A 22061-nucleotide genomic window follows, 5' to 3' on the forward strand; every position below is an offset into this window, starting at 1 on the left:
TATTTTGCACTTTGACCCCGTAGTGGCCATAAAGGGTATCTCATTTAAAGATACAGAATGCATAAGTGTTGGGAATTTTGTGGACCTGGATCAGGATCTGGGAAAATGCGGCACGTTTCAGATGTTGTTTTTACGTTCGTGTGTAATTTTTACAATTTTTACTTTTATCTGTATTATTCTATTAGGCTGCATCCTTAAAAAAAAAAAAAAAAGCACACTCACATATGCGCCTCACATAAGCTTGTGTATTTCACTTTACTGCTTACAGCGATCTTCATGCGGCATCTCGATTAAAGTCTGTGAGGCTATTGCTTAAAAGCGATTGACAGTGAGAAGGGAAATACGCTTTTTCTCCTTGTTCTCCTGATCCGTGAGAGACACAAACCAATGAAAATTTTTGACATTGGTCAAAAGTTTTTGTAAAAGACAGGTCTGCTTTGACCTGCCATAGAGACATGTAGGGAAGTGTCAGAAGAGGTTTCAGCCTGTGGATGTAAACAGGATTGTTTCCATTAACTGACAGGAAACTGGACTGGAATGATGAGGAGAACAAAGTATAATAAAAAAAAAACCTTCCTGGTCATCCTAGAGGGGCCCTACTATATATTACAGGTCTGGTCAGCTACAGCCTATACTGGCGGTAGCATTTGATAGCCGGGGGATTCCAGAAGTCGGACCCATGGTAAGGTGGCTTTCCTTAGAGATGTTATTCTGTGGGTATACCATGGGTGAGGCATGGGTGACGATGTCAGAGGCTCCACATCTTCCTTCTTACGTGAACTTTCTGTTCTGCTTCGGGACACTGGAGTTGCTGAATAGTCTGGTTTACTGAGGACATCGATTTAGTTGATGACTTTGTTTACAAGTTCTTCATCAATCGTCTTTCCTACATTTTCTGTCCCGTAGAAGAACCTTGCAACGTGTGTTGGCATTTACTGCAGTGACAGATACCTGAGTCATAAGGTCATCTAGGGATTTTACATATGACTGAGTTTTTGGAATGTTAGATCAGATATTTTCCTTAGCCATTAGTTTACATGCATTTGTTTGTCGGCATTGGTGACTTGTGACTTATAATTACACCAGTAAGCAGTTTGTTAAAAATGTTGTCATATAAAAGCAGTTCTGATGGTGCCCTGCTGGAAGAGTGATGGCGTGCCATATGGGCAGATGACTCCTGCAGCTAATCACAGGTCTGAGCAATCACGTACCAAGCTGACTGGTATCACAGCTGAGGCCTCACAGATTCCGTACTTTTCATTTTACAATGGGGAAAAAAAATTAGCTCACTCATATATAAGATGGCATCAAGACACTTATAATCGCTTCTCACATTCTGATACTATGCTTTAAGGGTAGTTAGGAAGGCTATAGGTACAAGGATGTAACGAATCTTAGGGTTACCATGATATGGGGAGGGATCATTTATTGAATACAGGCTGGGGTGACTGTCTGAATGATTTTAGTATATCAGGTGTCAAAAGTGTTGTGTTACAGCCATGGAGTTTTGTCTTTATTTTCTAGACATAGTAACAATAATATATAGACAGAAAAATAGGATTTTTAATACTTATAATATTTTTTTTTTTACTTTCTCTCTAGGTACCAACATCTCAAGAAAGGACTATGAAACCATCAGATACAAAGGTAAATGGTTTGTATTTAAAGGCTTTTTATTACTCATTGTCAAAAGACATACAGGCAAATAATTTTTTTTATTTAATTTTTTTTACCTTTCTTACATAAAGTTATATAACTTTGTAATTTGTGCATTTCTCCATTGACTGGCAGCAGTAAAGTGTGACATGGCCCATCTGATTCCACCAATGACAGTGCCGGGAACTGCAGGGCTGAACAAGTCCTGGTCCTGACACATTTACATATTGCTAAGGATATGGATCCTTGCTTAAGGGCCTGCTCACACTGTGTAAAAGCTGTGGAGCCCCTGGAATCCTGCCTGCCTCAGTGTCACACGGCGTCTCTATGGCATGGCTTGCGCGCCTCCGTCCCTTTCCGCTCAAAAAATTGACATGCCAATTCTTTGAGTGGAGAGCGGCAGGAGTGGAGGTGCACAAGCCATCCCATAGAGACACTGAGGCGGATGAGTTTTTGACGCTTTTACTCAGTGTGAACAGGCCCTTGCACAGCTGCATACAGTATAGTCGTACTGCAGAACATTCAGCTTGATAATCCAGCATGTTCATGACCAACAAGATTATGATACTGTTAAATATTTGTATGTTTATCACAGGTTATCACCAGCCATGCAAATACATTCTCAGTTCTTCTCTCTCGCCAATTCCTCAGAGCAGAACAGCTGCCAACTCTATGTTCTCTGATTTAATCCTAGTGCACATCACAGAACCGTGGGCACTGAGGCACAGAAGCAGATAGAGCCTGTGTGTCAATGTGCGGTGCTCTGTACACACCACTGTACTAGGCCAAGTTCACACTGCATTTTTGCAGTTTAACATATACGTTTTATAACGGGGGGAAAAAAGATGCAAAAAACGGATGCAATTGCGTGCAATTTGTTTGGATCAGTTTTTCCATTGACTTCTTTTTTTTCATTTTGAACACGTTTTTGTGTGTGTTAAAAGTAACCAATTAAAAACGGATATGTTAAACGGACTGCAAAAATGCAGTGTGAACCCAGCCTAAAACAATTGTACTTTTTAGAGGATAGTACCTATAAGGCACCCGGTGTAGCATGCCACCATTTTTTTTTTTTTGTCACATTCATGTGGAGTTTAGTTGGGGGCATAGACATCTTGGACACTGTATGCCTATGTGCATGGGCCCTTATACATGTGGGTACTAACTCTGAAAATACCAACCAGTTAAATGGTGAACTGGGATTTCTGTTTGTACTGAAACTGTCTCCAGCATGTCTGTCACCCCCCAAAACAATACCGTAAAGGTGTCTGATGTACAACATAAGGTATCACTCCTATAATACTGTAGTCTTTTAACTTTATGTGTTAGGCAGCTACCACAGTCTCGGTTTTATTTATGTCGGGAGCTTTTCCCATTCTGTACATTAGAAATGTGAACCCCAAACACATGATGGAACCCCACTTTGCTGTGTTTTATGGTGCAGTTGTGAATGTGCCCTTAGAACTCTACATTTTCTATTTTTAGCCAAAGACTGAACCAGCCAAATCTACACAGACAACTGTGGTAAGTGACTCTGACCAGCCATCAGTATACTTGTTGCCTTTGTAACATGGTAACACTGTACTGTGAACCATGTCCAACAGAGCTCCTGATTTACTTCACTTTAGTCCACAACGTCTTTTAAAGCAGAACTCCGGCCAAATTTATAATTTATTACACTGCTGGCAGGGGATGGGAAGGAACATAATAAAGAACCTCTGCCTATCTGTCCCTACATTATTTTTATTTGCCTAGAATTCTCCTTTTAATGCAACATAACAGCCTTTATTTTACAATGTCGAACGTCAATCATGATCATCATTTACGTCCGTCATTATCAAACAATAGCCGTTATTTTGCCTAAAAAAAGACGTTGTGGGAACGTAGCCTTGGACTGTACTTTATTGAAATTTCCATATATTAACGATAGTTTATAATTGAAAGCCGTCAATACCTGACCGGTGGTGGCCCATCCCTGCTCATCCGCTAAGGCTTTTGCATACCTAGTAAACGGCGAGGAAGCAGACAGCACCTTGTGTAGTGGTCACCCTGGGTTACTCAGCTCCAATTTACTTTAGTGGTAGTCAAGTTGCAGTAACCTAGTATAACCACTACACAATGTACAACGCCATTCAATGTGTATGTGGGAGCTCCACCTGTTGTTGGACCCCAATATTGATAACCTATCCTAAGCAATATCTGGCAACCCCCTTATTTTATTAGATTTATCTATTCATGTCAAACCAACTGATGTCATGTGATATAATATATCATTTTAGAGATTTTTTTTTTCTCTATGTAAAAGGATATTATGGCATGTGTTGCTTTCAGTAACTTTAGTGTCACTTTGCATCTGCTATGTCCATCGCGTTGTAGTATCAATTGTTATTGATGGTGACCCAGTTTTTCACGCATGATACCCACATTACTGATGCTGCGGCACAGGAGCTAAAACATTACAGATGGTCATGGACATTTCTACTAACAGCAGAGCATGTGAAATGAACACGTAAAAAGTGTTTAATAGCTGGGACCTTGTTATTTATGGTCATTTATGGAGGTCATCCACGCGGATTCCATAGTGTGCACCTACCCTTACCTGGCACAGGAATGTCCTGCAAAGTGTGGCTCTGCATTGTACTGCAGCTTATGTATCATGAATGGGGTGAGCTGCCGGACCAGGCACACCCACTGTTGTAATGTCGTCTCTATACCGGGTACCGCAGTGTAGTGTGTGCTGGAGCTCTATTCTGCCTTCATCTGCTCCTGTTACATGAAGTTATTATGATCAGGATAGAGGTCAGGCCCCCTTAAATGTCATCAATTGGTACATGTCTTAAAGTTGAGTAACATTAACTAACATGACATCTTTTTAAGTTTCTTTCCATTCCACGTAAATTATCATATATCATAGACAGATGTTGTCATGACTAATAGTACATCCTCCTCTTGCACTAGTCAGACAGTAGGTTTGGCCGGTATGATCTTTCTCTAGACACCTTTTATAGAATTGGGCTTTCTCAGAAGCGATAGATGTAAAGGTGTGTTCTGGCAGCACAGAGCGTGTGTTTTCTGTAGTACAGATGACTCAGGTCTATACGTGGACCAGACAAGGCAATGGGTGTCCTTTTTTTTGTATTTTTCCTCTAGCAATGTGACACACCTGAAACCTCAGTGATTCATAGTATTCACCTCACTACCACCATAGGTAGCAATAGACCATTAATATTTGTGTATTCAGGTGATGTAAGCTTCATAGCATAGGAGTGTTTTAGCCAGCAATAATTCATATATATTCATTTTATGCATATTTTTATTACGAATACTGCTACATCTATTAAATTTTCAAACCCCCATCAACCTCTTACTTTTTGAGGGATATGCTCTAATAATATATAATAAAAGTCTAAAAATCTATAATATTCCATCAATATGTGTTATTTCAAATTAAAGCCAGTGGCGTAGCTACCATAGAGGCAGGGTAGGCTGTTGCTATGGGGCCCATGCATGAGGGGGGCCCAGGGGCAAATATAAGAGCCTCATGAGTCCTTCTGCTTAACCCCTTATATACTGCAGTGTGTAAGTGACCCAATGTTTACTTACATGCTGCAACACAAAAAAGGGTTACAGGCAGAAGACAAAAAAAACTTTGCTTCCCTGCACTGATAACCCCTGACCTCTGTTCGCACTGCCTGCTGTGCAGAGGTCAGGGGTTATCAGTGCACCAGCAGTAGAGCAAAGATTTCCTTGTCTTCTGAACATTGGGTCACTTACACACTGCAGTACATGAGGGGTTAAGCAGAAGGTAGTCTGCTCCTGCACCTACTATATGTATTTATCCATAAAGTGCTCCTAATGGACCCTTATAGTTAAGTATAGTGGACTGACAGAACAGGAGATTTTATTTTTTGGCCACATCACACAATATATATATATAATATATATATACTTGTGCGTAGGGGAGGGGGGGGTGGCCTTACAGCTTTTTGCTATGGAGCCCCGTGAATCCTAGCTATGCCCCTGATTGTAGCCTTGGTTTTATATTGTGTATTTTACCTTTTTTTTTTCTTTTTTTTGTGGTTTTGGACAAATTCAATGTTCAATGCACCCATCCTGTGTCTTGGATGTTAGAATGTATATTGTTTGCCAAATGTGCCCCAAAAGACCCTAAAAGCAAAAAATATTAATAAACATGTTCTACCCTATTGTGACTGCAAATATCATGTTATATACAAATGTTGTTTTTTTTTTTCAGCCAAAGAGTACTACCACAACGGCATCAACAGTAAAACCCAGCACAGAAAAAGTCCCAGCCAAACAAGACTCAAAAGCCGTACCACCAAGAAAGAAATCAGACACCACAGTAAGTCTTAGTACTGTCTCTTCTTTACTACTGTGCATAAGCTATTTCTAAGGCACAAAGTGAGGCTACAATATATACCTCCAACATATACCTAATGCATGCTACGAATGCTAGTGGAAGCAAAAACCACATGGTATACTGCTCTATAGAGCTAATAAATTTTAATTCAGACACCAGAAAGAGACTCATATTACCCGCTTTTTGTCCTTCATCAGGTTTTACAGAATTTTTTTCGACAGATCTGTCCAGTGTTATTTCACTAGGAATATCATCACAAAGACACCACATCTAGAATATGCTAAACTTCTGTACTATGTAGAGAATAGTCTATAAGATCTAGTCTGCAATAACATTCTACAACAATATTTTTATAGTATAGTGTGTGGTCTATGTATTATTTTATGAAACTTAGCTCGGGAGTTGACTGTAGGTTGTTTGTTTTTTCTAGGTAACATCAGGGGTTGTAGGTAAAGCAGCTGCTGCCTCTGTCGTTGCCCCAAGTAAACCTAAAGATCAGGTGAGTACCAGGATTTTTAAATTCATCTTTGATCCCAGCCTTTCTCATATAAAAAAGTGTTCCAGGAGATATTTTTCTCATGTCAAGAGATTTCAGATTAGACTGATTTATGGCTAGGAGCAGAGCCGGCTCCAGGTTTTTGTGGGCCCCTTTTCAGAACAAATCATGTATCGGCAATAAAGCAGCAGGTCCAGTTATAGATGGCCCCCTCTATGTAGTCCCCCTTATAGATGTCCCCCTCAGCATTGTCCCCATCTTCATTGTCCCCTTATAGATGTCCCCCCTCAGCACTGCCCCCTCATGATGTCCCCCCTCAGCATGGTTCCCTTATAGATGTTCCCCTCAGCATGGTTCCCTTATAGATGTCCCCCTCAGCATGGTTCCCTTATAGATGTCCCCCTCAGCATTGTCCCCCTCATAGATGTCCCCCTCAGCATTGTCCCCTCATAGATGGCCCCCTCAGCATTGTCCTCTTATAGATGGCCCCCTCAGCAGTGTCCCCCTTATGTGCGATCTAGAGTAAAAAAAAAAAACAGTCACCTGCGACCTCGCTCCCCGTTGCTAAAGATATCCCCGCAGTCTCCTCTCTTCTACGGCACCAGCACCGTGTGTTAGGGACGCTGCCTATGCCGGAAGTCCTGGTCGGCTGCGCTCAGTCAGTTGCATGTGCGTCTTAAAGGCACACTCGCAACTGAGTGGTGAGCTCGCTCAGGAATTCGAGACAACTGTGTCCCGGATTCCTGCTATGCCCCTGGACGGCTGCACACCTGGTAGGGCCTACAGGGCCTCATTCAACAATGATCGATAATCGATCATTGCTAAGTAAGCAACTGGGGAACTGGGCCCCCAGAGGTGGGCCCCTGCACCTGCCCGACTATGCCGGGTGCTTATGCTGGTCCTGACTACGAGGCACCTTCCACACAAACCTGCTGGAAGAAATGCTGCATTTGCACAGTAATGCCAGGCTGTTAAACTCCTATCCTTTATCCATGCCAAAGCTTCTTGGTCTTTTCCCAAGAGGACAACATTTGGAAGAGTTCGTGGTCCATAAGTTATTTGTATGAAATTTAGCTAGGAAATTGACTTTACATAGATTTCTTTTTTTTTGTTACAGGTAACATTAGGAGTTGTAGGTAAAGCAGCTGCTGCCTCTGTCGTTGCCACAAGTAAGCCTAAAGATGAGGTGAGTACCAAGAGTTTTTGATTCTTCGATCCAGACTTTGATTCTTTGATCCTGACCTTGCTATTTTGATCCTGACCTTCTCCAAATCAAAATTAATTTAAAAAATGTGTTCCAGGAGAAATTTTGTCACATGATTTCAGATCAAACCAATACAGTATATGGCTAGGAAGTACCTTGCTGCCACAGAAACCCTCCTCCACTGCTGTGTTTGCAGTTCGTCAGAGTCCTACCCTTTATCCATGCCAAAGCTTCTTCTTTTCCCAAGAGAACAACATTTAGACTTTTTTCTATGCTAGATAGTATACATGTTTTTGTCTCTTTTTATCCATATTTTTTACCTTTGAAAGCCAGTGACTCTTTCTACATTTACTACATCTAGATATTAGTGTAGTCAGTGCTAAGCAATTGCATAATGTATACAAAGAGCTTCTTTCCATTTTCTACCTTTGAATCTTCTCTGAGTTTCTCAATAGTTTCTAAGCTGGTTATAGACTTTTTTTTTTATTATTATTATTTCTCTGCAACAACTCTTACAGATTAAAGGGGTACTCCAGCGGGGGGCACTTTTTCGATGGGACCAGGGAGGAGGTGGCTGAGGGAAAAGACGCCCACTCACCTCCCCGGTTCCAACGGCGGGTCCCGCATCACGGCGCTCCGGTGCCCAGTTCCCGGACGCTTCCGGGTGTCTGACTTGACGTCTCAGGTCCGCTCAGCCACTGAGTGAAGGAGGTGGGATCGTTTCACGTCCGCTCAGATCTCGCCTCCGTCACTGAGTGGCTGAGCAGACCTGATTCGTCACGTCTCGGGTGAGACACCCAAAAGCGGCCGGGAACCGGGCACCGGAGGGGCGTGATGTGGGACCCGCCGCTGGAACCGGGGAGGTGAGTGCACGTCTTTTCCCTCAGCCACCTCCTCCCCAGGTCCCAGCTAAAAGTTCCCCCCCCCCCCCCACTGGAGTACCCCTTTAAGGCCAGCGTTACACAACCATATTATGGCTGCATTTTAGACTTCCAAATAATCCAGTAACATATGGAGTCTTTTTCCCCTCCTCTTGGATAATATTGGTCAAGGTAAAGTGCAACATCACCCTTTAGCTCTGTTTTCTGTCAAGCTTAGGTTTTTGTGGACCTCATTTTGAATTTATTAGGAAAATGTCAGTTCAGGTGGGTAAATGGGTAAATGTGGGTAAATGCACCCTAGACTAATAGGCCTCCGATCCACACAAAATCTGTAAATTCAGGCCTCATTTTGCTTAAATGATGCTAATTTTTTCTAAACTCAAAATGAACACAGCCTTAGGGTACAAACCCACACACCGTATACACAGCAGATACGCAACAAATACGCAGCAGATTTGTTGGTACAGATTTGATGCTGTGTTCAGTTATTTAGATCTAATCTGCTGCGTATTTGCTGCGTGTTTGCTGCGTATTTGCTGCGTATCGCAGCAGTAAATACGCTGCGTATACGGTGTGTGGGTTTATACCCTTAGGGTCCTTTTACAAACACACAGATTTATCTGATAGATTTTTAAAGCCAAAGCCAGGAATGGATTTGAAAAGAGGAAAAATATCTGTTTTTCCTTTATGACCCGTTCTCTGTTTATAGTCTGTTCTTGGCTTTGACTTAAAAAATCTGTCAGATAAATCTGTCTGTGTAAACGCACCATTAAACACTAGAGCTGGTAAACCATACACAACACAATAAACCTATAAAGGAAAAGTTTGTAAAATATCTGTGTGTTCTAGTATATAAGCTCAGTGTTATGTATTCATTTTAAATGTTAATTTTGTCCCTTTCCAATCTACGTAGGTTAAAGAAGAAAAGAAAACTGTGAGCGTTGAGCAGATTGCCGCTGTACCTGATACGCCGGTAAATAGTCATATCATTCATTATCAAATGCAGAATTCAGATTTAGTGAGCTTCGATAACTTACATGTGAAAATGCTGGCGCATTTCGTGGAAAACTTTGGCACCGTTTTCATAATTAGGTTTTGACTTTCGTAACTAAACTAATCAAACTTAATTAAACTTTGGCACACAGCACACCACCCCAAAAAGAAGTGTAGAACCAAACCCTGCTTTGTCTCCTTTTGTCTACAATCAAGATAGTTCTCAAATGTGTTAAAGGAAGAGCGCCAAAATAGTAAATTAAATAAACAAACAGACAGCTAGTCGGGGGTGGGGGGTGGAAAAGAAAAATGACAGTAAATCTAGGCCACCACTTCTGTTCTCTGCTGTGTAATAAGGAAACTCTTGCTCCACCTGCTGGATTGTTTTAAAAATTATTTTTCAAAGCCAAATACAGTAGCCTAATGCTGCGTTTACATGTAGTGATAATTCGCCCGATCTTACGATTAACGATTTTGAAGTAACGATTTTTTTTTTATAACGATCAGTGTTTAGACGGAACGATATATCGTACGGAAAAATAATTTTGCGATCGTTTTGCGATCGCTTAAGCCTATCTCGCATAGGTTAAATCGATGAACGACTGTTTACATGGAACGATCTGCTAATTTTTTTTGTGAACGACGATTTAAGAACATGTTGTAAGATCAAAATGCACGATTTCTCGCTCGTCGTTTGGGAGAAAAAAAATACTGATCATAGTGCCTCAATGGTCATTGCCAGGACATCTGTAATACATTATAATTGGTTATGACTATTGAAGGGGTATTCATGTCTGGACGTTTATTACATTTCCATAAGAGATTTCACTTAATGTCTACTGTTAAAGTGTACCAGAGACATAACTGGCATACATAAGTATATTATACCTATATTTAGTATCACCTGTATTACAAAAGTAAGTAAACCCCAGCACTATTTCTATCTGCATAAAAAACACATACTATAAATGATAACACTTATTTTAGGTCAATGATAAAACAGTGGTTTGTAATTTTTTTTCTCATTTTTGCTTGTCCCACTAGAATAAAATGTATAAGGTACATTACAATTAGCCCTGTGGTCATTTATTGATACTGTATACAAATTTTATTTTTTCTATTCTTTATTAAGCCGGGCAAAGATGACGCCTTGGATCTATTAATTGATTCTCTTGGTGGTCCAGAAAACGTGCCAGAGTCTCCAAAATTCACTGGTCCAGAGATTAAAGTAAGTATTCAAGTCTTTATTTCTTTGGTACTGTATTATAGAAATCACAGAAGGATAATAAGCAGCTTTGTCTTAGGAAGTATTTCTCCATGTAAAAGTTTAATTCCTTTATTTTCTTGTATGTTGATGGTGTTATTTTTTTTATTAGGTCTGATTTAGTTAAAGGGGTCGGCCACTTAATAGTAAAATTGCTCAGTGTGCAGTATTAGTAAGTGTACTTACTATATACTTGTATATACTTGTATATACTTGTATATATACTGTACTTGTATATATACTGACAGCAACTCCCTGTGTACCTCATAGAGCTAACATCAGACCTATCCTCCAGGCTGTGCTGCCCTGCGCTGTGGTGAGTCTGTCCATAAGATGGCCGACATGGAGGAGCATGTGACCCTACCCCGCCCCCAAGTGTCCACCACTGAGCCTGTATATGCCTATGGAGGACACAGAGGGTGGGGCATGGTCACATGCTCCTCCATGTTAGACATTATATGGACAGACTCACCACAGAGCAGGACAGCACAGCCTGGAGGAGGGGAGTCTGATTTTAGCTCTAGGAGGCACACAGGGTGCTGCTGTCATTAAGTGATGTGAATACAGTTACTTATACTATACATAAAACAATTTTACTATAAAGTGGTCAACCCCTTAGCAGTGCCAACCTGTGGCATTGTCCATAGTTGTCATTAGATCTCTGTGGAGCTTTATTTCTCAGCCTGGATATCAGGTCTTTTAGCTTTTCTGTAGTAGTTTCTTTTTGCACTGTGACACATATTGTTATATGAGGCCTGTCATTCACCAGCTGGAAGCTTTCTCATACTTCCTAAGCACACACTCAACCTGGGAAACTAGTCTAACACAGACATGGAGAATCCTGTAACTGATCTACATTTGTTGTCAGCACACAGGCGGGGAATGTAACTCAGCAGATAACCTTTGACCTGTATGTTCACATTGATAATAAAATGCTTTGTCACATTACTTGTCCTTGGAATAAGATGTATCAATACATTTCTCCGTTAGGACACCCCAGCCATCTCAGAATATTTGGAGGAGTTAGGAAAGAGAGATAGCACTATCCCTCCAGAATACAGGCACCTGTTGGATGTAAGTTCTGGTTTTGATGGCAAATTTTGGTCAAAATTTGGGTAATGTTTTTCTTATATAGAAAAATCATTAATAATAACAGAAATATTGTTGCCTTCATTGTAGGGTAAAGGAGACAAACCTGCACCTCCTCCTCCAAAGGAAGCCAAAAAGGTAAATATCTAGCAGTTCCTATAGGAGAAGCGAGTGGCTAAGCTTCGAGCTATATGAATGGGCATCTCTAGCGCTTTTCTTGCAGTTAACTGTAAAAGCTCCTGTTCCTTTAAGGACATAGGAGGATGGATCTTTATAATAATTCTAGGACTGCACAGTGACTTTGGGCACAACATGGGTTGCACAGCCGAAAATTGCCACGCTAGATTGTAGATAATGAAAGGGAAAGTGGTTGCTAGTTATCACCATCAAAAGGCTAGTCTAGTGCTAGTCCAGCAAATAAAATATGTATTTACGGTACAGTATATGTGTATTACTTTGTGTGTTTAAATTACGATGATAAGTGTTACCTTCTTGTGTTTCTGAAGAGCTTGGGAGATGATGATCTTGTTGCAGCATTTTCCTCTGATTTTGTCAGCTCTCCGGCGCCTCCTGATGAGAAGAAACCTAAACTAGAAGAGGTAATAACTCCATCTATATTGGCAAACTGGACCATTTGTCCCCTGTTCCTTAAAGGAGAAGTCCAGCCGTTTCAAATATGTGACAGTGGGCAGGGGAGAAACTAACAAGCAAGCATTGCTTACCTATTCCCTGTGCCCGTGATGCACCGTATGAACATTATGCTAATTGTTCATGTTCACCGATCATGAACAATTTGTTCAGTGATCGGAATGCTTGTAACAATCATTTTCAAACATATTCGAACTTGCGAACGTACACAACTGCGTAATTTACGATTTGCGCCTGATTATCTACACACATGTGCGTAACTCTAGGCCGAAACGTATGCAATCTGTACACAAATGCCTAATTGCATGCACAAATGTGATTAGCCTGAAACGCACGCCTCTACTGTATGTTCGTTACTTCTTCATAAATGTTCGGCGCATACGAACACGAAATGATCACGATAATTTTTTTTAATGTTCGTCTTCGGGATCTGAACCGAAAATCAGGATGATCACTGGTCCTGGCTGATGGACAGCCTGCTCAGCCAATCAGTGACTGTAGCTGCGTCCTGCCCTAGTCACTGATTGGCTGAGCGTCCAACCCATTAGCCAGGTCATGATGTCTGCTCTGGTGGAGATCCCAGAACCCAGCAGGAGTCCCAATTTGACACTGGAGAGGCACAGGGAGGGGTAAGTTAGTATAGCTTTTTATGTTCCCCCATGCCCCTTCTGTTTAAAAAAATTCTCCCGTGGCTGGACTTCTCCTTTTAACCCTTGTGTAGTCAGAGCTTCTAAGAATCTACAGTGGATTCCTGTGGTCCCATAATATGCAGCTGTACAGATCCAAATTCCATCCATAACATGGCATCTGATTAAGCATCCTTTAATGTGTTGTATAAATTGGAAGACAGAGGTGGCCCCATATATGTCTTTAGGTGCTATAATACAATTCCTTTCAACTATACTCTGTGTAGCTGTAATAGGGTGGTGTACATGAGCCTTTTTTTCTACACAGTAAATAGACGGTGTCATTGTTCTGCATATACTTAATATTGACTTTTACAACCTCTTATGTAGATTCAGTAGATGCTCATTACACTACCTGCAAATATTCAGTTATTTTATTTGCCTTTTGCTGTTTTTCTTTGTTTGTTAGTATTTGCTTAATAAACAGATTCAGCTAATTTAGTCTAATTATGATAAATTATGTAATTGCCGTTCCCCGTGATGAGTCCTGAGGAGGCAAATACTCCTTTTTACTCACAGATCAGTATTAGTATTCCGTGCCTTACATGCCACAGCATAATAGGGACTCAGGAGATTCATTTTAATTCTCTTTAAGTTGCAGAAAAAAGAAGCAAAACCAACATCTTCGGCGCCAGCTGCTCCTGCACAACCCATCGCGGAGGTAAGGATATAGCATATATATATAGAGAAGGGTTCTCCATACGCTTCCTTTCTGGAAGAAATACTTTGTGGCATTTTCCAACAACATTTTTTAAGCTAGGTGTGGGGTTATTATCCATCTTCAAGCACTGGCAAAAATACAACCTGCAGTAGTGAAAGCCAGGTTTTACATATGTCGACTGATTTATAAAGTTGTTATTATGATCAGTTGGGATCTGCCTCCTTCATGGCCAGAAATTATATTCACATGATAACAGCAGCCATTGTTGGGTTAATATAGTTTAAGTGCTACTGCAACATGTCAGACATGTGTCGCTGAGCGCTTCTCTCCCTGGCTCACCACTCAGTCTGATTTATTGCAGGAGTCAGGCTCTACAGACATATAAACAGGGCCGGCCTTAGGGTAAATGGCGCCCTGTGCGAACCTTTTTTTCGGCGCCGCCCCCAAACACACACACCTTTAAAGGTAACATAAAGCTCCTTCAGCCTCCAAGCCCTCCAGACAACACCCATGACCCGACCATACACACAACTACCCCCAGCCATTCCCTCAACTAGCCCCGCAAAACACACAACTACCTTACCCCTCAGCCATACACACAACTACCCTACCCCCCCCAGCCATACATGCAACTACCCCTCCACCTTTCACACATCTACAACAACCAACCCCCCTGGCCATACACACAACTACCCCCAGATCCATTCACCAAACTACCCCCCAGCCATACACACAACTACCACCCCCAGCTCCCCAAACTCAGACAGACACACACACACGACAGAGCTATGTACACACACACACACACATGACAGAGCTATGTACACACACACACACACACGACAGATCTATGTACACACACACATGACAGACCTATGTACACACTGACACATGACAGAGCTATGTACACACACACACGACAGACCTATGTACACACACACACACATGACAGAGCTATGTACACACACACACACACACATGACAGAGCTATGTACACACACACACACGACAGATCTATGTACACACACACATGACAGACCTATGTACACACTGACACATGACAGAGCTATGTACACACACACACACATGACAGAGCTATGTACACACACACACACACACACACATGACAGAGCTATGTACACACACACACACATGACAGAGCTATGTACACACACACACACATGACAGAGCTATGTACACACACACACACACGACAGATCTATGTACACACACACATGACAGACCTATGTACACACTGACACATGACAGAGCTATGTACACACACACACGACAGACCTATGTACACACACACACAGACACATGACAGAGCTATGTACACACACACACACACATGGCAGAGCTATGTACACACACAGACACATGACAGAGCTATGTACACAAACTCAGACAGACACATGACAGAGCTATGTACACACACACACATGACAGAGCTATGTACACACTAGGGCTCCTCATCACACACTATAGCAGCCTCCTCAGTGTATACAGGGCTCCTCATCACACACTATGGCAGCCTCCTCAGTGTATACAGGGCTCCTCATCACACACTATGGCAGCCTCCAGTGTATACAGGGCTCCTCATCACACACTATGGCAGCCTCCTCAGTGTATACAGGGCTCCTCATCACACACTATGGCAGCCTCCAGTGTATACAGGGCTCCTCATCACACACTATGGCTGCCCCCTCAGTGTATACAGGGCTCCTCATCACACACTATGGCAGCCTCCAGTGTATACAGGGCTCCTCATCACACACTATGGCAGCCTCCAGTGTATACAGGGCTCCTCATCACACACTATGGCAGCCTCCAGTGTATACAGGGCTCCTCATCACACACTATGGCTGCCCCCTCAGTGTATACATGCCAGTGTGTGGTGTGTACAGCTGCAGTCATTCTTTATGTACAGGAAGCACAGCGCTCACCTTTCCCCCCAGCTAAGAGCAGCATTCCCAGGTGACAGCCCTTCTCCTCTCCTCAGTGCTGGTGATTGTGTCCTGTACCAGCGGCACCACAGCTCTCACCTGCCTGTTCCCGGGAGGGCCGTGTCTCCTGCAGCACTTCCTGTGTGTCTGCCCTCCCCCGTTCTGTCTGTGCCTCCTCCTCGGTCCCAGATCTCCCTCTCTGCTTCTCCCTCAGCGTTCTTCACCTCTGCTGCACGGAAGAGGCAGGCGGCCTGCTGGGGGGGGGGGCGCCCCGGCACACAGGCAGCACATCTAACTTCCATAGATGTGCAGAGCAGCTCTCTGTCTGCCAGAGCGCCCCCTAGCTGGCCGGGAGTGAGGCGCCCTGTGCAAGCGCACAGGTCGCACACCCCAAAGGCCGGCCCTGCATATAAAGGATATGTAATAAATAATGCAGCCCATCTCCTGTAACAAGTTGAATCAAGTGGCAAGCCAGGGAGTGAAGAACAAAGCCCTGCGCTTCTCCCTGGCTATATCTAGTGAGGTCTCAGCACTATGACCCTGACTAATCAAAACTTTTGACATGCCAAAAATTTTTTTTAAATGACCATAACACTGTAACTAATGTTATAATAACGGTTAGTTAAAAGAATACTGATATAAATGCTTCCTAAGCTAAAATCCAAATGTGCATTTTATCGGCATATAAGTTGTCCTTGTCTATGCCTATGACATCTTTAAAGTCTACGCTGCTGCAACGTCTTACTGAGTTTACAGTAACTAATCATGCAGGTTCATTACTCAGCAATAGACTCTAGAGTATGGCACAATTAGTTTCTCAATATAAAACCACACCCTGTCTGAATCATAGAAAGAAAGGAGGAGAGAGGAAATCTCTTAACGCTCAGATGAAAGCAGAGAAAGACTTCCTGCACACACACACAACACTTGTGAAGGCCTAAGGCCTAGACTTCTATAGGAAATCAAGCAGCTCGATTTTGTATGGCAGCCAAAATGGCATAAAAATAAAATAAACAAATTAAAATTATTTTTATATATATATATATATATATATATATATATATATATATATATATATATATATATATATTTCATTCAACAGTAAGCAGAAAAGTATGTATTACTACATATATACTGATCAGCCTATAATCTGAAACCCCCTACAGGGATTTATTAGGCAGTAAATGAGCAATCACTTATTGATGTTGAAAGCAGTAGTAAAAGTATGCAAGTGTAAGGATCTTTCTGACTTTCACAAAGACCTAATAGACAAGGTTGCAGCATCTCTTGCAGAAACCTTGGCTCCTGGTATTCATGTAGAGCTATTACACCGACCTTAATATTTCCTAATGGCAGTGTTCTGCAGCATAATGCACATTGCAAAATCTGTTCAGGAATGGGTTAAGGAACATGACAAAGAGTTCAAATGTTCAATTGGCTTAAAATTCCCCAGATCTCGATCTGTTTGATCATCTTTGGGATATGCTGGAAAAATAAGTCATAGAGATCCCACCTTCACAGAATTTAAAGGGTTATTTCAACTTAAGACACCTATTCTCTGTGCACAGGATAGGGGTTTGTCTCAGAAGTCAGACCCCTTTTTGATCTTGGGAACAGAGACCTGAGACACACCATGCCACAACTTATTATCTATGGTGCCTAAAACTCCCAGAGGAGACTTAGGTCCCTTTTATTTTTAGCATCACCTACACAGCAGTAGGCAGGTGGTTTTAATGTTATGGCTGATTGTTGTATATAACTAATGATCTTAATAAAGAGTTAACTTTAGACTCTGGAATCATCCAAAATGCAGTCACAATGTAATTGTCTCTGTCATGTGTAGGGTCATTTAGCTGCCAGTCACCACACCCCGTCCCATGTGACTGGCACAGGCTCTCTGTCACACCTCTAACACTCATCTGATTGTATTTGTCTGTTTCTAGGCCTTATCACAAGATGCTTTAGATGAACTATTGGGCACTCTTGAAGGGCCCCCTACATCTGTACCACAGTCTCCTGAATTTACCGGCCCAGAAGTAACAGTAAGATTCTCTATCTTTCTTTGCATTATGAGGCTGGGTTCACACTATGTATATTTGAGGCTGTATTTGTGAGGCTGTATAGCAACCAAAACCAGGAGTGAATTGAAACACACAGAAAGGCTATGTTCACATAATGTTGTAATTGAGTGGATGGCCGTCATTTAATGGCAAATTTTTGCTGTTATTTTAAAACAACGGCTGTTATATTGAAATAATGGCAGTTATTTACCGCTATATGACGGCCATCCACTCAATTTCAACATTGTGTGAACAGAGCCTTTCTGTGTTTTCAATCCACTGCTGGTTTTGGTTGCTATGAGGACCTGACTTGAGGACCAAATACTGCCTGAAATATACGTAGTGTGAACCCAGCCTCAGTGAATGTGTGTATATAATGCAGGGCATTTGTATTAGAATGTAGATTATACACTACACGGTTTGAGTATGTTTGACCCCGCACTCATACTGAGCATTCCCTTGCTACCTATTAGTAAGTACCACTGTGAACACATACTTTCTTGCACTAAATCTTTTGACCATGTTGCAGTTTATGCTGTGACAAGTAGCCTGCCTTCCTATACATTAAAAGGAATATTATTCAGGAAAACTCTTTTTAGGCTTTAGTTGTACTATTATGTAGAAAGTTAATGGGGTTAGGTAGGGGGAAAAGATAACATTTTAAGAAAAAACAAACCATATTCATTCAGCCCAGCACACCACAGCCCCAGCGCCACTGCTGCCAAGTGCTGGTGGTGCAATGAAATCCCCATATATGTGTATATGATGCTGCAAACAGTTACTGATACTGCACAATCATGTGCAGTGTATACCGGAAGAGAAGCCTGAAATCAGTATTTGGTTGCAGCATTAGGCTATGTTCACACGTATTATGAGACCGGCCGTTCCGTGACCCTCAGAAAAGATCATCCCGGCCGATACTGCATGGCCGCCCGCATCAGAACCCCCCACTGCACACTATGGAGCTTGCGGCCGGAGCCGCTCGCTCTATTGTGTGAACTGACAGGGTTTTCTGCTGCCGCTATTCAATGAAGTTTACGGCACAGCTAGGAAACCAGGCTGGAGTGTATACCCTATGTATACGCTAAGGCCGGGATCCCCTCGGCCTGCAGCACAGCGTAGGTTCTGTACCAATCACAGCCGTTGCAACAATGGCCGTGATTAGTACAGAATTTACGTTGTGTGAACATGGCCTTACTGTTTATGTATGGGGATGCCATTGCAGCGCTTCAGGTACTGTAGGATTCTGGGCGTCAGCAGTGAGCTGGAGGGGAGTACACCTTTTTTTTTTTCTTTCCTTGGGAGATATAAGGCCCCAAACAGACAAGAGTCTATAGATTAGTTCAAGAAAGATGAAAAGTGTGTACTGTAAGTAGTATCAGGAACTGCCACAATATTGGTTGCCAGCTTAGAATTAGAATCTTACCATGAGTCAGATATTATTCTGTCAGTAAGTTCCGTGTATTAGGATATATAGGATATATATAATTACATGCAGCAGATTTGTTGCAGAACTTTGATTGTCCCATTTATCGGAATGGGAATTGCAGATGTCTGTGCACTTGCCATCATAACAGCCACAGGGAACTGCAGCAAATCTGTCACAAGAGAGTGCTAGTATTACCACTAGCTTCTGAAAAGTTAAAGGGGTTATCCAGCACTACAAAAACATGGCCACTTTCTTCCAGAGACAGCCCCACTCTTGTCTCCAGCTTGGGTGTAGGTTTTTGCTGCTCATTTTCATTGAAGTGAATGGAGCTTAATTGCAAACTGCATCTGAACTGGAGACAAGAGTCGTGTTCTCTGAAAGAAAGTGGCCAAGTTTTTGTAGCACTGGATAACCCCTTTAAGGTGCTAACCCAAATGGAGTAGAACTGGGCCAAGGCTTATATCATCTGATTATCATTCAAGTGTTTTATAGAAAACCTCCTGTGACAGGTTCTGTGCATTTCATGTATATACTAGATATAAGATACTGGTAGTCACACTAATATTTTCTTGTCCTTTTTATCAGGAAAACATAACACAAACATATGTAGAAGAGCTTGGTAAGAGGGACCACACAATCCCCCCAGAATACAGACACCTGCTAGATGTGAGTATACGCTGTATTGACTATAATTTTTATGTAACAAATATCATTATGCTGTAACAAGCAGAGGTGTTGCTATTGCTAATAAAGTGCAAATGCATTACATTTGTAGGGAAAGGATCATGGTAAACCTGCACCACCTCCAGTTGAACCACAGCCGGTAAGGAATCCACAACAGTGTCTGTAGTATTATCATAAGCAATAGGACAGATAGCATTTCCCCCATACAGTGTTATTATTGGAATTGTTTTCCTTACAAGGGTGTAAATCCCAGCAATGTAAGTGTATAGAATCCCCAAATATGAATCATGACAAACTTAAACTATGTCCTTGTTTTTACCAGAAAGTAACCTGTCAGACTGATATTAAATAGACTGAGTACTTTTGTAGGGCACATGATTAAAAGTATAAAGCACTGCGAAAAAGGAAGCACTGCTGGTAAAAATATATAGCTTTGTTGCTCCAAACAGGTACTTCATCATTTAGTAATTAAAAAGCTTTAGTTCATAAAACTGCCAATAGGTGGCGCTGTAGCTAGGCAAATCATACCACAAAGCATCAATATTTTACATACAGCAAAGTAGTAAAGATAAAAGATGAAAACATCTTTGATAAAAATCCCTTAAAATTAATTGGCCTATATTGTGTTTTTTTTTCTCTGCAGCCATTGAGCGATGCCAGTCTAGTAGATGAATTCTCAAAAGATTTTGAAATCTGCCTCTCTCCTGCTGCCCAAACAACTCCTGCTTTTCGTCCTAAGGTGAGTGATCTCAGTTTATTTTGCATAGTACATACCTCTCAACATGGTTTTTATCCTAAGGATACATTCACACTGAGTGAAACAGGTGGAATTCTGCAGCGGAGCCCTCGCCGCAGACTCCTCATGGAATCCCGCTTGCCTTGCGCACCTCCGCTCAAAAAAGTCACATGTCAGCTCTTTGAGCGGAGAGCGGTGGCGCGCGAGGCATCTCATTAGCACACTGAGGCAGGCGGGATTCCAAGCGGAGTCCGCAGTGGGGGCCTGTTTTACCTTAAAAAGTGCCCTTGTCAGAAGGATACCATACAAGCCTTAGGGGTGCCATTGATAGGTAACCTTCAGAGCCTTTGTTCCAACACTCAGGGAGTCAAACACCCAGCATTCATCCAGCCTTACTTGTATAAAAAGATCCAAATGCTCTTTTGTTTTCTCACATTGACATCAGTGTTAGGCACATAGGCAATACAGATTTCTGCCAGTTCTATTACTGCCCAGTCACTTTGATCTTGGGTGACAAGCTGCCACAACAGGTGTCTGGGAGTCGTTTTCCTTCCTCCCCATTAGAACACATGTACCTTCTAAAAGCCGAGCATGCATGTGTATAGAGGATCAGGGGAGACACCTGTTGGCTGAATGAACTATGGTATACCGTCTTATGTGTAGGGTCAGCTTAAGGCTGGGTTCACACTGCTTTTTTTGCAGTCCGTTTTTTTTTTTTTTTTTTTTTTTTTTTTTTAAATCTGTTTCCAGCTTTTTCCACTGCTCTATTCTACCGTTCTTTTCTGTCTGACTATATAGGGATCGGTTAGTATAAAGCACTGATATTTCTATAAGTGTCTTTTACCCTAAACCCTTATATTTATCTCATTTCAGGATGCTGCACAAGATAAACAAGCTAAGTCTGATGTTGTAGTGCCATCAGCCGCATCATCTGTTCAGTCTGCCGCAGCACCATCTGCTCAGTCCACTGCAGCACCCTCTGTATGTATACTCCGGGATAGATTGTATTCTATGTGTTATGTGCACATGTAGTTTTGTTGTTATTACCAGTAATCTTCTTTCCTCTATTGTACGTTACAGAAGTTACCTAACTGGTTTGTGATGCATAGTTTGTATTATCAATAGGCAGTGCACCATACAACTGACATGTAATAACACATTTTTAGAAAGGTATTCAGATCATTGCAGTAGATCTTGAGAAGAAAACATATAAATCTGGCCATTATTTCTCCTTGTGGCAGTTGTCA

The 22061-nt window shown here is 41.9% G+C and overlaps 1 protein-coding gene across 7 annotated transcripts in view; it reads left to right on the top strand.

Moving 5' to 3' along the window:
- The window catches only part of CAST (calpastatin), a 115069-nt gene that overhangs the window by 73797 nt on the left and 19211 nt on the right, over nt 1-22061 (top strand). For all 7 annotated transcript variants that reach the window (XM_069962946.1, XM_069962944.1, XM_069962945.1 and 4 more), the window contains 16 exons: nt 1603-1647; nt 3142-3180; nt 5912-6019; nt 6468-6536; nt 7651-7719; nt 9532-9591; nt 10744-10839; nt 11866-11949; nt 12055-12102; nt 12471-12563; nt 13894-13959; nt 17849-17947; nt 19980-20060; nt 20170-20217; nt 20722-20817; nt 21688-21795. In XM_069962946.1, the coding sequence (XP_069819047.1) occupies nt 1603-1647; nt 3142-3180; nt 5912-6019; nt 6468-6536; nt 7651-7719; nt 9532-9591; nt 10744-10839; nt 11866-11949; nt 12055-12102; nt 12471-12563; nt 13894-13959; nt 17849-17947; nt 19980-20060; nt 20170-20217; nt 20722-20817; nt 21688-21795 (1209 nt within the window). The remainder of the gene's footprint in view (nt 1-1602; nt 1648-3141; nt 3181-5911; nt 6020-6467; nt 6537-7650; nt 7720-9531; nt 9592-10743; nt 10840-11865; nt 11950-12054; nt 12103-12470; nt 12564-13893; nt 13960-17848; nt 17948-19979; nt 20061-20169; nt 20218-20721; nt 20818-21687; nt 21796-22061) is intronic.

The sequence above is a fragment of the Dendropsophus ebraccatus genome, chromosome 3 (assembly GCF_027789765.1).
Source record: "Dendropsophus ebraccatus isolate aDenEbr1 chromosome 3, aDenEbr1.pat, whole genome shotgun sequence".
NCBI classification, from domain to species: Eukaryota; Metazoa; Chordata; class Amphibia; order Anura; family Hylidae; genus Dendropsophus; species Dendropsophus ebraccatus.